The 13,565-nt window shown below is 37.7% G+C and overlaps 4 protein-coding genes across 5 annotated transcripts; 3 read left to right on the top strand and 1 right to left on the bottom strand.

Annotated features, from left to right (window-relative positions):
- The first annotated feature begins 801 nt into the window (after positions 1–801).
- On the top strand, positions 802–3,695 carry LOC110765452 (protein DETOXIFICATION 14-like). The gene is made up of 7 exons (XM_021968586.2): positions 802–1,179; positions 1,524–2,068; positions 2,164–2,250; positions 2,335–2,391; positions 2,495–2,733; positions 2,832–3,037; positions 3,336–3,695. The coding sequence occupies exons 1-7, from the start codon at positions 940–942 to the stop codon at positions 3,384–3,386; spliced, it is 1,425 nt and encodes a 474-aa protein (XP_021824278.1). The 5' UTR covers positions 802–939; the 3' UTR covers positions 3,387–3,695.
- A 938-nt stretch (positions 3,696–4,633) lies between these two features.
- LOC110765419 (uncharacterized) lies at positions 4,634–6,794 on the top strand. Its single transcript, XM_021968543.2, has 4 exons — positions 4,634–4,844; positions 4,981–5,074; positions 5,450–5,659; positions 5,978–6,794. Exons 1-4 carry the CDS (start codon positions 4,770–4,772, stop codon positions 6,691–6,693), a joined length of 1,095 nt encoding a protein of 364 aa, XP_021824235.2. The 5' UTR covers positions 4,634–4,769; the 3' UTR covers positions 6,694–6,794.
- A 9-nt stretch (positions 6,795–6,803) lies between these two features.
- APG2 (Sec-independent periplasmic protein translocase) lies at positions 6,804–9,245 on the bottom strand. The gene is made up of 4 exons (XM_021968544.2): positions 8,840–9,245; positions 7,994–8,274; positions 7,406–7,696; positions 6,804–7,208 (listed from the first exon to the last, which is right to left on the bottom strand). The coding sequence occupies exons 1-4, from the start codon at positions 9,117–9,119 to the stop codon at positions 6,999–7,001; spliced, it is 1,062 nt and encodes a 353-aa protein (XP_021824236.1). The 5' UTR covers positions 9,120–9,245; the 3' UTR covers positions 6,804–6,998.
- An 18-nt stretch (positions 9,246–9,263) lies between these two features.
- On the top strand, positions 9,264–13,372 carry ORC4 (origin recognition complex subunit 4). Of its 2 annotated transcripts, none has more exons than XM_021968541.2 (16): positions 9,264–9,593; positions 9,714–9,804; positions 9,900–9,956; positions 10,067–10,114; positions 10,278–10,328; positions 10,418–10,461; positions 10,540–10,603; positions 11,270–11,314; positions 11,479–11,570; positions 11,678–11,759; positions 11,890–11,975; positions 12,080–12,189; positions 12,383–12,475; positions 12,548–12,612; positions 12,706–12,849; positions 13,186–13,372. In XM_021968541.2, the coding sequence occupies exons 1-16, from the start codon at positions 9,484–9,486 to the stop codon at positions 13,219–13,221; spliced, it is 1,218 nt and encodes a 405-aa protein (XP_021824233.1). In that variant the 5' UTR covers positions 9,264–9,483; the 3' UTR covers positions 13,222–13,372. The 2 variants fall into 2 exon arrangements, with proteins under 2 accessions (XP_021824233.1, XP_021824232.1); XM_021968540.2 differs by having other exon boundaries at positions 11,228–11,314.
- The last annotated feature ends 193 nt before the right edge of the window (positions 13,373–13,565 follow it).

Below are 13,565 nucleotides of genomic sequence, written 5' to 3'. Positions count from 1 at the left end.
GATTATTCTGAAAAACCATTTTTCATACTTAGTCAATATTTTTACATAAAACAATTTTTCATGTATGATATGAATGCATGAAAGGACCTAAGGTCAATTTAGGTGAAAAAAACCTTAGATGTTCAATTCACAAAAAGTTTTTAGCCTTTCATAATTCCTGAATCCGCCATTGACTATGAGACCATTCATACCCCAAAAAAAAAAAAAACCAAACCCCTACGAGACTATGAGGCCTCATCCTTGCTACTACACTATCCCACCTTTGAATTTCACTTTGGACACCACCCTTCAGCTGAACACTTGGGCTTATCAACCCGGCTTTGGAGCTTCACGCACTTGCACCAGTTACAAGCCCACCAAGAGCTCTTGCTCCGTTGGGTGGATTTATTTAGGCTCAAACAGGCACAAACCCAAACATCATAAATTATACATATGAACTGATACATGCCAACGCGATGAGAAGAATGAGATTCTGATGGAATTAACAAATCATTCTCAAAAAAAGTTTGCTGTCTCTCTCTCACATGTTTTTTGCGGCCCTGCCCTGTACCTGTGCAAAACAGAGCAAGATAATCAACCTTTTGCAAGCGTATTTACTAAAATACCACAAATAACGTAGAATCTGTTGCATACTATGTATGTACAAGTTCAACATCCTAGAGAGAGGTCATGGCCGAAGAGGGCGCGTGGGTTCTGACCATGTTGCCAAAATTTCCACGTGCCTCTTGAAAACTTCCAAATCTATAAAGGAAATTCATTAAGGTAATAATAATCACCAATAATAACAACAACAAAATAATGCAATCATATGAAAGGCCAAAACTTTTACGTCTCTTTCTTAATCCACGCATTCCATTGTCACAAAGGAGATGTGTATATACGAGTGAGAAGAGGTTGATAACAGTCTGAGATGGTAGATAGTAGATAGATAGAGAGAGAATGGACAAGAGTTTGTTAATAGAAGAGGGAGAGGACAGGGGAGGTGTTGAAAGATGCGGTTTGTTTGTTGCAGAAGTGAAGAGGTTGGGATACATAGCAGGGCCTATGGTGGCTGTGAATTTGTCTCAGTACTTCTTGCAAATCATTTCGATCATGATGGTGGGTCATCTGGGTCAGCTCTCTCTATCCAGCACTGCTATTGCCATCTCTTTCTGTGCTGTCTCCGGCTTCAGTCTTCTTGTAAGTGCTTTCCCTGTTTCTGTATCAGTTTATTTTATTTTTGTAATAAATTTTGGGCAACCGAGGTTTATGATAAATAATATAGATAAATCTGGTTTAAAATCCCAACCCCTCGTGTTACTGTTTGCTTTTTTCATTTTCCTTTTTGTTTGTGTTAGTTGTTACTTGTTGTTCTTACCATAAGAGAGAACAGGCAATGTAGGATTAAGATGAGTGAACCAAATGTTGTAACTATTGAAAAGGATAAATTTCATCATTTGGAGTTTTGCCTTCAAGCAGAAAAGGATCTTGGGTACCAGTCCTTAAGAACTTAATGGGTTTTCTAATTTGTACATGTCAAACAGTTTGGAATGGCTTGTGCACTGGAAACTCTGTCAGGGCAAGCTTATGGAGCTCAGCAATATAAACAACTAGGACTCCAAATCAACACTGCTATTTTCTCTTTACTCCTAGTTTGTCTCCCTCTGTCTCTCGTGTGGATCTACATGGGAGAAATACTAATTTTCATGGGCCAAGACCCTCTAATTTCACTTGAAGCTGGTAAGTTTGCAAGGATGCTCTTACCTGCACTCTTTGCTTATGCAACTCTTCAGCCACTTTGTAAATATCTTCAGACACAAAGCTTGATCATTCCCTTGCTCGTATGCGGTTGTGCTTCTCTGTGCTTCCACATACCTTTTTGTTGGGCTATGGTATTCAAGTCTGGACTAGGACACCTTGGAGCAGCATTAGCCATTGGTATGTCGTATTGGTTAAATGTGATTCTACTCATACTATACGTGACGTACTCCACTGCCTGTGCACGTACCCGGGTTCCAATTTCTTTGGAGCTGTTTCAAGGAATTAAAGAATTCTTGCGTTTTGCAATTCCTTCTGCCGTAATGATTTGGTAACCTTCTTCTTGCTAGCTTTTAAAATCTCCTAGTTTTCTTTTCTAGCATTAGTACTAATATTGTGATTTCCCATCTGATGTGATGCTTATAGCCTTGAATGGTGGTCATTTGAGCTCCTTATCTTGCTGGCTGGTTTTCTACCAAATCCGGAGCTTGAAACTTCAGTTTTATCTATATGGTATGCTGCAATTTTAAGTGACGTCCCTGATAACTAGCGAGTTATATTCTTCAAATCAATAAAATGTTTTACTTTTCTGAACAGCTTGTCAACCATCTCATCACTGTATACAATACCAGAAGGACTTGGTGCAGCAGGAAGGTTTGTATCAAGGCACATATGAATGTAACATAAAATTGATTTCTTATATGACGAATCTTCTTAGCTTTGTGTACTAATGATTTGTTTTTTTATTGGGTTTTAGCACTAGGGTTTCAAATGAATTAGGTGCTGGAAATCCCCAAGCAGCTCGATTAGCTGTTGGTGCTGTTATGTTTCTTACAGTCTCAGGGGTAGTTATTATAAGCTCAACCGTTTTCGCCAGCCGATCTGTTTTTGGTTACATTTTCAGCAATGACAAGGAAGTTGTGGATTATGTCACTTCCATGGCCCCTCTGATTTGTCTATCAGTTATATCTGACAACTTACACGGGGTTCTTTCTGGTTATGATTCTATTCCTTCCACATTTCTGTTAATGCATTTTCAATGCAGTAATTCTGTGAAACTCAAAGCCTTTTATTTTATATATAATTCAAAACAGGAATTGCTAGGGGATGTGGATGGCAGGACTTGGGAGTGTATGTCAACCTCGGAGCATATTATCTAGTTGGGATTCCGGTTGCTGCCACATTGTGTTTCTGGTTAGACTTTAGAGGAAGGGGGCTTTGGATTGGGATACAAGTCGGTTCTTTTCTGCAAGCATTTCTTTACTCTGTGATAACAAGTTGTACAAATTGGGAAGAAAAGGTAAACTCTCCATCTTTTAATCTTTCAAGATGAAAATTTGAATCTGTGCTGCTCAGTTGTGGAGAAGCTAAAAGAGAAAGGAACTTAAAAAGACAGTATTGATATCGAATATTTCAGTTCAGAATTCACAAGCCTGTTAGTCAATCATTTCTTTAGCAGCTAACCAGAAATGCTATCTTTAGAAAGAGTCATTCCTTTAACAGCATGAACTGTGAAACCTCTTTGAGATTAGGCAGCAATTTATGTCATACTTTTTCTAATGAGACTTCTCTTTCTCTTGGGTGTCTTGATGTTGCAGGCAAGAAAGACAAGGGAGAGGATATTTGTGGAAAAATCTCTAGTAAGATAGCAGCCGTTCCATTCTTTTTGAAGCAAGGTTCTCTGGTGCAATGCAATCATTCAGATGGATCATTTGAAATGATGCTTTAGGTGATTTTTATAGGCTTATTATACCTCTAGGGTTTGTGAGAGAAGCATGCTAAATGTTACCAGTTTACATGTAGGTATGATTGAAGCATGAAATATATTTTCTTGGCACCTCTATAGACATTTACCAACTCTGGAACTTTTACTTTTGATGATTTGATGACACTATGAAAAATGCTTCAAACACGGGATTTCTCGATGAGTAAAAACCTCTCAAGGACTTTAGAATAAATTTCAACATCAATCAAATGACCAAGTTTTGCAGAGTAAAATCCTCTCAAGGTATAACTTGCATTGGCATGTAAATGACTTTTGTTACCTTACAAATCCTCTTGAGTTGGAATCAATTACCCGTCTGGCAAATAACTTCCATTTGTGTCGATCACATGTTGATATCTTACATGTTAAAAACTGATTATGATATGTAAATATTGATTATGATATGTAAATATGGATTAGGCTAGTTGACTAGGGTAGTGTATTTGCTTCCTTACGCCCAAATTCCTCATTATTGATGGATTAGGTTGGCATGTTTACTAATCTATAATCGGATTAGGAGGAATTGAATTGAGGAGAAGTTGGATTGAAGATAATTAGATTCCAGATTCTTATTGAAGTTGTTTACTAAACTATATGGAATTGGGGTATGAATGATGCTAATTACTAAAATGTCCTTGTTGTTGGGTTAGAGTATATGGAAAAATTGGAAATTTCAAAATTGTGTGAGGATATAATGGGTAAAAAAGATAAATTCCTAATGGGTTAGTTCTCCAAGAATTAGAATACCACATCTCACTCAAGAATTGAATTCATGATTTTGGAGGAATTCAATTCCTAATTTTGTGTAGACCCTACTTACTTTTTAATTTCTTTATGTGAAGTAAACACATGAATCCTCCATAATTAGAATTTAATTCCTGATTCGAATTCCAATTTTTGATTAGTAAACACACTATTAGAGTAATTTAGAATGTTGTCTTGTCCAAAAAGAAAAGAGAGAGAGAGACATGGTGTACCAAGCGGCCCATTTACCAATAACGGGCCAGAAGTCATTTAGCCCAGTTAAATGGTGACGTCATCTGCATCAGTTTACGGAAACGGGCCGCGGCCCGTTAATCGGGTTCCGGGTATTTTTTTTTGATAAGTTAGCAAAAGAAAAAAACAAATTTCGATGGCACTTGGCGGCGGCGAGTGACAAAGATTTTCCCCTTTACAAAACCCCAAACCCAAAAAAAGCCCTCAAAAACCTCTGAGAAGTGAGAACTCGCCGTTCAGCTCTGCAATTCATTCCTTCGAACACAGAGAGATGGGAAGAGCCGAGAGAGAGCAATTGACTCGAACTCTGAACCAGCACCTGAACACCATCCACGAGACCTTTCAGGTTTAAGATCTCTCTGTTTACAACTCCCTGGAATTCTTTTTTGTTTTTTGTTTGAAAATATAGTCTTTTGCTTTTTGATTTTGGTGATGGTGATGATGGTGATGTGGCTTTTGTTTGTTGAAATCAATGAAAACAGTTGTTAGATCAAACTCCACCTTCTACACTCGAGAAGGTGAGCTGGGAGAAGGTCATGCAGATTGGTGACCAAGTCTCCAAACAAGCTACCATTGGTATTTCTTTATCTTTTTTTGCTTGGTATGATCTTAGTATGTTAATTTGGAAACTTGAGCTTGGAATGGCTAAATCTAGGAAAATTATTGAAGGAATTTTGATTTGAGCTTTTTGACTTATCTGGTTGTAGTGATAAACACAATCAGTGGCAGGTTTCTGGACTTTGGAAATACGTTTCTTCAACTTAACAAATTTTCCATATTAATAAAAGAAAATGATAAAAGTGGAGCAATGGAACTATCTAGTGCCTTGTTGGAGATCTGATTTTTATGGTTTTTGTCTATCTATGCTTCAATTTGCGATTTAGTTGCATAGTTCTCCCGTGTGGCATAGTGCCTCATGCTCAAGTGACTAACTGCGACTTCATAATGCAGCTGGAATGCTTTGGAGCGGAGAAACACCAGAAGTTAGAGCCCTTGAAGAAAACATGGCTTCATACGTCAATATTCTACAAGGTTTTCTTCTGCTTTCACATGGGAGTATAGTGGGTGCAGGGCCTACCCTGTCTTCCTGTGTCCATGCATCTGTAAAGCAAGTTGTTGACTCCAGTTTTAAGTTGTTGAAGGAATCTGTCTCGTTGTATGGTAATCTCTCTCTCTCTCTCTGGTTGAAGATAGAAGCAATTTGATTTGTATTCACCACCAGACATATTTCTGCAGCATTTCTTCTTCTTGATCCCTTCAGATCTCTATTTTCTTTTTCACCTGCACTCATGTACATGAACCTGAGGTCCTAGAGTTTGGTTTTGTGTATGAGACCGAAATTTGTAACTTTTAGGGTCTTAAGCTCTACTCGACTAGATGTTATAGTAGTTGGTAGTGTAGTTGTCTTCACTAAAATATTTAACAAATATGGCAATCTTGTCTTCTTGTTTTATCTTCACTTTGAATACACACCTGCAGGTGCACGGAATAAAGATGGGAAACTCTCAATGCCACAGTTGGCTGGTGCAGTATGGGAAGCGTGTTCTGCTCTTAAAAAGACACCTGCCACCAATGTCACAGCAATTGGGCGAGCAATGACGCAGGTTGCAGTTTCCATGAAAGATGTTCTTCGTGAGATGAAGGAGCTTAAGCCAGGTTCCTCTGACCCGACAGATGAAGCCTCTAATGAGTCTTCTATCGAAGCAGAGATTGAACCCCAGGATGATGAAATTTCAAGTGATGGTGATCTGGGCAATGATTTGTCACCTGAAGAGATGAGAGTTGCTCAGTTTGCAATTGCAGTTGTGTCTGAGACTCTTGTAGTGATAAAGGAACTAATTCGCACGATCACAAGTTTTCTTAAACGTGAAAATCCAAATGACAGCAGTAATCTTGTGGATTCCTTGGAGAAATTGTTGAGAATGTGTCAAGGAATCGGAATACAAATAGACGAGCTTGGAGCTTCTCTTTATCCCCCTCAAGAGGTTCCCACCATGAAGGCAGCATTAGAGAAAATCTACAGCTTTGTGGATGATATGCAAGCTGAATTACAGAATCTTAAAGGAAATTTGGAATCTTTTTGTCAGGCGTGCAATTGTTTAAAGAGTTCTTTGGGACAGCTTGAATCTGCAGTGGGCTGTCCCAGTACTGTCGATTTAGAAACTAGAGTGCAGAAAATTGATTTGAACAATTAGTAGAGTGAGAGAGTGAAATCCATTTTGCAGAGCTTCGTAAGTCGGAATGATTTTCTTGTCAGTATAATATTATTTTGCTTTATAGAATTTTAAAATTTAAATCAACCTAGTTGTGAACTGATAAAAGGTAGTTTCTGTTATACGCTTGCAGTATAAACCTCTTGTACAATAATACGGGGTTATTCACCCTTGTTCCATATGACAACACATTTATGTTACATAATGTTGCAAATGTACAAGATCCTTGCAAACTCTTGAGTATGCGCCATACTGCGAACAAATTTCATGCATCGAAGAAGCTGGGTTCATCGGCTGGTAAGCTTAACAACCCAGGCACCCCCAAAGTAAAGAGCAAGGAGGGGCGCTGCTAGAAGAACTTGAGTGAGTGGATCGGTTGATGGTGTAACCACAGCAGCTGCCACAACAGCACCAACCACAACATACCTCCAAATTGACAGCATTTGATCTCCTGATACTAGACCAACTTGTCCCAGGAGAAATTGTATAACCGGAACCTGTAGAATAAGATGAAAGGTCATTTGTAAAAAAAGTTTTCTGAGATATCCACGTCGACCTATGCACAGTTTTATGAGAGAGGCATGTTTCTGGCTGAAAGATAAATTGCTCACGAATATAAGTGCTGATTAGAATGAAGAAATGTCATCCCTAAAGACAGTATGAACTTAAGAGGAGAGAGTCATTGACTAATTACCTGGAAAGACAAGCCTGTGCTGAACATGAGCACCAGTACAAACTCAAAGTATTGATCAATTGACCACAACGATTCCACAACACCTTCCGCATATGTAACAAAAAAGTTCAAGGCTGCTGGTGTCAAAACAAAATAGGAGAAGCTGATACCAGCGTAGAAAAGTACTGATGAGCCCAAAACAATTGGCCCCAGAAATTTTCTCTCTTCTCTCGTTAATCCTGGAAGAACAAAGGCTATAAGCTCATACAGAATGATGGGGCTCCCCAAGAGAAGGCCACAATATCCTGATACCTGCAGTGGACAGTCAAAAGAATTGTCTTGTTAATTGATTTACTCCCGAAATAATGAAATGAAAACAGCGGAAACAAAAGAGGAGCAATACAGAAAATGTTATTCTCATTTCCCATTGAGATTATGATGGGAAGTATAAATCATAAAGTTCCTACAACACTCCATTGCACTTCCGCGCTAGTTAGCCAGACAAATTTGCACCCAACCAACAGTGGCTAACTTTCCAAAAACAAAACCTTACATGCGGCAATCATGTTAAATATATCATGGACAGGAAAGATATTCACTCAATCTAACCTTTAAGGTAGTAAAGAAAAACTCGCCAGGAGCTAGCTGCAAGAATTTTACACCTTGGTCTTTAACAGGAGCTTCGAGAAATATTATAAGTTCCTTTGAATATGCAAAGCATCCCAACATAGAAACTCCAACTGCTAGAACTGATATAAAAATTCTCTGACGCAGCTCTTCCAGATGATCAAATATACTCATCTCTTTATCGTCCGGGAGGAGCTCTTGACTAGGATATAGAAAATTGTAAATAGCACTTCCATTCTCTTCTTTCGAGCCATCAACCACATCTATATTGTACAGCAAAAGGTGAAGTCAACTTCAAACTAAAGACATTAACATCTACTTCCTGTACAAACAAACTGTTTTAGAAAACGGGCCAAATTATACTCTATAAGAAGCTATGAGAAAATCAGCTTCTTTGCTGTATTTACTTTTTTTGTTCCCTTATGATTGACTTCATATTTATTCGACAACATCACCACTCAAACTTCACTATAGTAGTTACGAAAGCACTTTCTTCCACTCAATTTCCAATTACTTCTTGAATCATGAAACAGCCAATAATGCTAAATTAACTGGTATTACAAAGCTCCTGAGCCTGATTTAAGGCATGTTTTGCTTCTAAATATACACAAATTCTGAGAGTAGAAAAAAAAAAACCTAAAGAAAGCACTAAATTATTCTAAACTAGTAAGAAAAGCCATGTTAAGTTTTTACCTTTTTTCACATATATTGGGTTCTCAAAGTAGCAAGTTAGTGACCATGTTTTTTTGATTTCTTTATATAATTTGTGGAATATAAAGCAACTCAACCATAATTTTTAGTGAAAATTTAAGAAATTTTGGTTGTTACCAGTAGCAGGCCTATCCTCGACGGCGGAGCCAATCCCAGACCCAGCGCCAAACTCTTGCTGCTTCTCTCTCAAATCGTCATCAACAGCGAAGCAGACTACGTCGTTTCGTAAGCTCTTCCGGCTCCGCAAACCATTGACCTCTAGTCTTGGTCTCCTCGAATGGTGGACTCGAACAGAACCCAGCTGGTTTCTGATTGGCCCAATCCGCTGGAAGCAATTGTGGCTGCGACTCCGAATGAAGTTCAAGTTCGAAATGGAAGCACAGCTCGTGCTTCCCATCTCTCCTAGAATACCACTCCAAGTTCGCTTCTTCTTCTTCTTCTACCTCTTGTTTGTATTAGCTTTCGTTTTATATCAAAATCTCAGCCAATATGAATGACTGGTGCTTCTTTCTTCAGCTCGGCGGACGATATTTTTGGATTTGCAGCCCGTGGCGCATTGTAGCAGGATCTTAACTAGATTTCTATTATGAGCCGATGACGTAGTCTATGAAGTAGAATGGGCTATAGAATGGGCCCATGGTGACTTGGGCCTCCTGCTTTTTTTGGGCCTTCGGCCTTTGTTACCATATATGTCGGCAACGCTTTTCCTTCCCGCCCTTTCTCCCATCTCATTTCTTCTCACTGTGAGTTTGCTTTGAGAAATGGCGCGAGAAATTCCGGCAGAGAAAGCCCTAGGTCTGCTCCGAAGCAGACTATGTGACCCTAATTTCGCCTTCAAAGCTCTCTCTCACTCCGACGATTCAAACTACAGGTCTCCGATCCCTCTCTTTCTTTCGTAGCATACTCTGTGACCCTAATTTCATTTTCTTCTACTTTTTATTTTTTATTTTTATAGAAGAATTAAGATAAAGGGTTTTTATTCTTGTTGCAGCAAGTTGAAATTCTTAGTCTCAAGTTCCATTACCGAAGCATGTAACAACTCCATTCTGCTTCTCGGTCCCCGTGGTTCTGGAAAAATCGCCGTATGCCCAAATTTTCAACTGCGGCTTTTATTTTCAATTCCTATTATAATCGTAACATTCTGTTAATCTTTTTATTTTATTTTATCGACTTCTAGGTGTTGGAGCTTGTGCTCAGTGATTTATTACAGGAATATCCTGATATGATTTCAGTGGTATGCTTATATTTTTCACTTTTCTTCTCTATAATTTCTTTGAATTTTTCAGTTTTTTTTTTCTGTTTAATGTACATGTAATTTGATTTTCTATGTACATTGTTCTACAGATTAGGTTGAGTGGCCTGTTGCATAGCAGTGACAACTGCGCATTTAAGGTTGATGATCTAGCCTTCTTTTTCCAAAGTAATAATGTTCTGGGAGTGGCGGTTTTATATTAGTGATCGTACTATAAATGGTGATTTTAAACTGTGAAATCATTCGGGATATTCTAGACAGTAATGTTATTTTCTTTGTTTAAGATGGTTGTTGGTTATTCAGGAAATTGCTAGACAGCTATGCATGGAGCATCAGTTGGTTTTCTCCAGAATGGTAACGTGCATAATTTTATCGGAAACCACTTTTGAAGGATTTTACTTCCAACAATTTATGGTTTCTTAATTTTGTGTTGACTTTTGTAGGCATCATTTGATGATAACTCCCAGTTTATGATAGCCATGTTAAGGTGTGTATAAAATTTTCTTGATGTGATTCTTGTCGAATGGTTTAGAAGTTCTGACAGATTTGTTTCTCTGATAATTAGGGAGTGTGGATTAGCACATAAAACAATTATTTTTATTTTGGATGAGTTTGACCTGTTTGCTCTGGTAAGACCTCATCATCCTGTGCCCACTTGTTTTTTCATTGCTGAAGTCTTGCAGTTTGACATTCATTTTTGTATTTTTGGCCGCTTCATTTGTTTAAAAGCGACAGTGGGCCATTTAAAAGCTTTCCTTTACAGGGCTAGTTTCTCAGAACTTTTATGCCTAAAAGTGAAGATGTGTGAAAAGCTATTAATGAACAAGTTTTGAAGATTCTGGTAGTCTTGTTGAGAACATTGTGTAGTTAACAGTAAGAAAAGTCTGGCACTGCAGAAACAGCATTACGAAGAGATGGAAATTTTAGATAACTTGTAAATCTCATTTGGGGTTGGAAAGTTACACTAGAAATTGCAGGTTAAGACGTGTCTGACTTACAAGCTAAACATATACATCTAAGGCGTAATAAGTGTATGACTTAATGAGGATCTTCTGGGACACCTACCAAAATATGTTATGATTCTGGCCTGATATAAATTTTGACCCACTTTGCATCAATGCATATATTCATGACGTACAAATGCATTTTTTAAGTCTAGACCATGCAAAAGAATTGAATTCTGGCTGTCATTATAGAATAAAAAGTAAAACACACTGACTGTAATGTTGTTCTTCATTTATGGTTCTTTATAGGGAAAACAGAAGTTACTTTATAGTTTGCTTGATGCAATGCAGTCAGTAACATCTCAAGCTGTCGTCATTGGTGTGAGCTGCCGACTGGTATGTTGCTTTTTAATTTCTGTGATCTTAAGCTGTAAATGATAAAATTCTAAATGAGATGTGGAATGATAGCCTTAGTCCGATTAATTGTTAATAAACTTCAACTCAGACCAAGTAGTGATGAAAATGCTAATGTTAGCAGGAATATGGACTTTGTCATGCAGGATGCTGACATGCTTTTGGACAAAAGAGTAAGATCTCGTTTTTCACATAGAAAGCTTTTGTTTCTTCCTCCTGCTAACGAAGACATACAGCGGTAAAATTGCTAACTACTGCTCAGGTGTTATTATTGTTTCTGCCCCAAACATTGGCACTTCCAGTGTAGTAATTGCTTTTAATTTTCTTAATTTCCAAATGAGGAAGATTGTTGGAGCACATTTTATCATTGCCAACAGACTCAAGCTTTCCTCCAGACTATGCTGTTGCTTTCAACACAAAACTTCAAGTATCCTTTCCTGACTATGTTTTTTGATGACATAACATGGAAATATTGTCATTTAGAAATATGTATTTCATTTTAAAGTATTCTAGCAGATAAGAACGTTGAGATTGTAAAGTCCCTGACTTTTTTGCAGAATATATTGGCAGATGAAAGATTTAAAGAGATTATTAGTACATATCTGAATTTTGATTCAACTGTCAAACATTTGTTGAGATATCTGTAAGTTTCACTTCTTGAATCTGAAAGAATTGAATGAAGGTCTTGCTTTTACTATCGATCATTCATCATATACTAAACATACTGGTCATGGACCATGACACTAGATTCCGTGCAGTTTCTTATATGGATTTGGAGTCTGGAATGTTGTCACTAGAAAACTTTAAAGCTGCACTTTCAAATATCCAGAGGCATCCAAAGTTGGAATGCATAAAAGGTCGGAGAATTTATATCTTGCTTTGTTGGACTTCATTATCTGCTTTCTTTTCCACCCATAGTTTCTGCCTGCCGAAAACTTGTGTATCTAAAAATGACGCAAAGCAAAGCAATGATCTCTGGTTCCTGTCTTCTTCTTCTTCTTCTCTCTTTTTCTTTTTCTTCTTCTTATGAAAATCAATGATTTCAAGCAGATTGCTCCATATTGGAACTTTACATTCTGGTATGCATGAAGAGGTTGGAAATTAAAGAGCAGAACTCGTACAATTTCAATTCTGTAATGAAAGGTGAATGTCTGATTCTTATTTTTCTAAGTGCTGTCGTTAAGTTTTCGCTTACATGTTTGGCATACGTCGCAGAGTACAAAAGCATACATGATTCGGTCAAGACATCTGACTATTTTGCAAGAAATGTTTGCTTACGGGTATGCATAGCTCCTTGCTAAAATTTGTTTTTATAAAAAATCTTAGTGTGCTGTTTCAGTTTTTGTACAATACTTCATTTCTCACTTCTGCAGGCATTTGAACACCTTCTACAACGTGAACTGATTGGCTTTACAGACAATAGAGGACAAAACCACTCTGTTGAGTTTACTCCTGTGAAGCTTTTAGTCTCATTCCACGAACTGCACCAGGGCCTGAAATCATATGGTTCCTGTCCCGTAAGTTACTAGTACTAGAAAATTTTGAGTTCTTGTCTGGATGTGCTTGCAACTTAGTAATTTAATAAGAAAAACTATCCGGTCATAATTCAACTTATCAACGCTTTTTTTTTGGTTCGTAGCTTCAAAACTCGGACATATGCATGTTAGATGATATGTCATCATCCTTTGATCTTAATGATGAAAAAAAAAATTCTGTAAACGAACTGAAGTTCTTGAAATACTTAACGAACCTAAAGTCTTTTTTTTCTTTTTTCTTTTCGTTCTTTCATTATCTTTGAATTAATCTTATACTAGTCGAGTGATTGGGGGGCATCATTTTGTTTGTGTTGACAGGCCATTCTTCAACAATTAATGGATCGTCAAAAATAGTGGCTGAAGAGACGGGATTGATGGCTGGTTAGCTGCTTCGTGTGATTTCTAGAATTTGTTTCATTAGTGATTCATTATTGTTATCAATTTTTAATGATGTAAAAACAAATTTTTACACTTTTCTGGCCGATAAATAAATTAATACAGTCCACACATGTCTCACAAAAATCCACCATGTTTTGGTGGGTATAGATTTAAGGGGTTTGGGTTTGGGTTTGGGTTTGCGTTTGAGTTTGAGTTTGGGCTTGGGTCTGGAATATAGAGAGGCAACAGAAACGGCTGCTTCCACTCTCTGTCTCTCAAAACCCAAAACCTAAAACCCACAACCCACAACCCATCTCTGA

The sequence above is a fragment of the Prunus avium genome, chromosome 1, assembly GCF_965620075.1.
Source record: "Prunus avium chromosome 1, drPruAviu1.hap1.1, whole genome shotgun sequence".
Classification (NCBI taxonomy): domain Eukaryota; kingdom Viridiplantae; phylum Streptophyta; class Magnoliopsida; order Rosales; family Rosaceae; genus Prunus; species Prunus avium.
The sequence above is the reverse complement of the archived record's forward strand: the minus strand, read 5'-3'. Positions and strand labels throughout refer to the sequence as shown.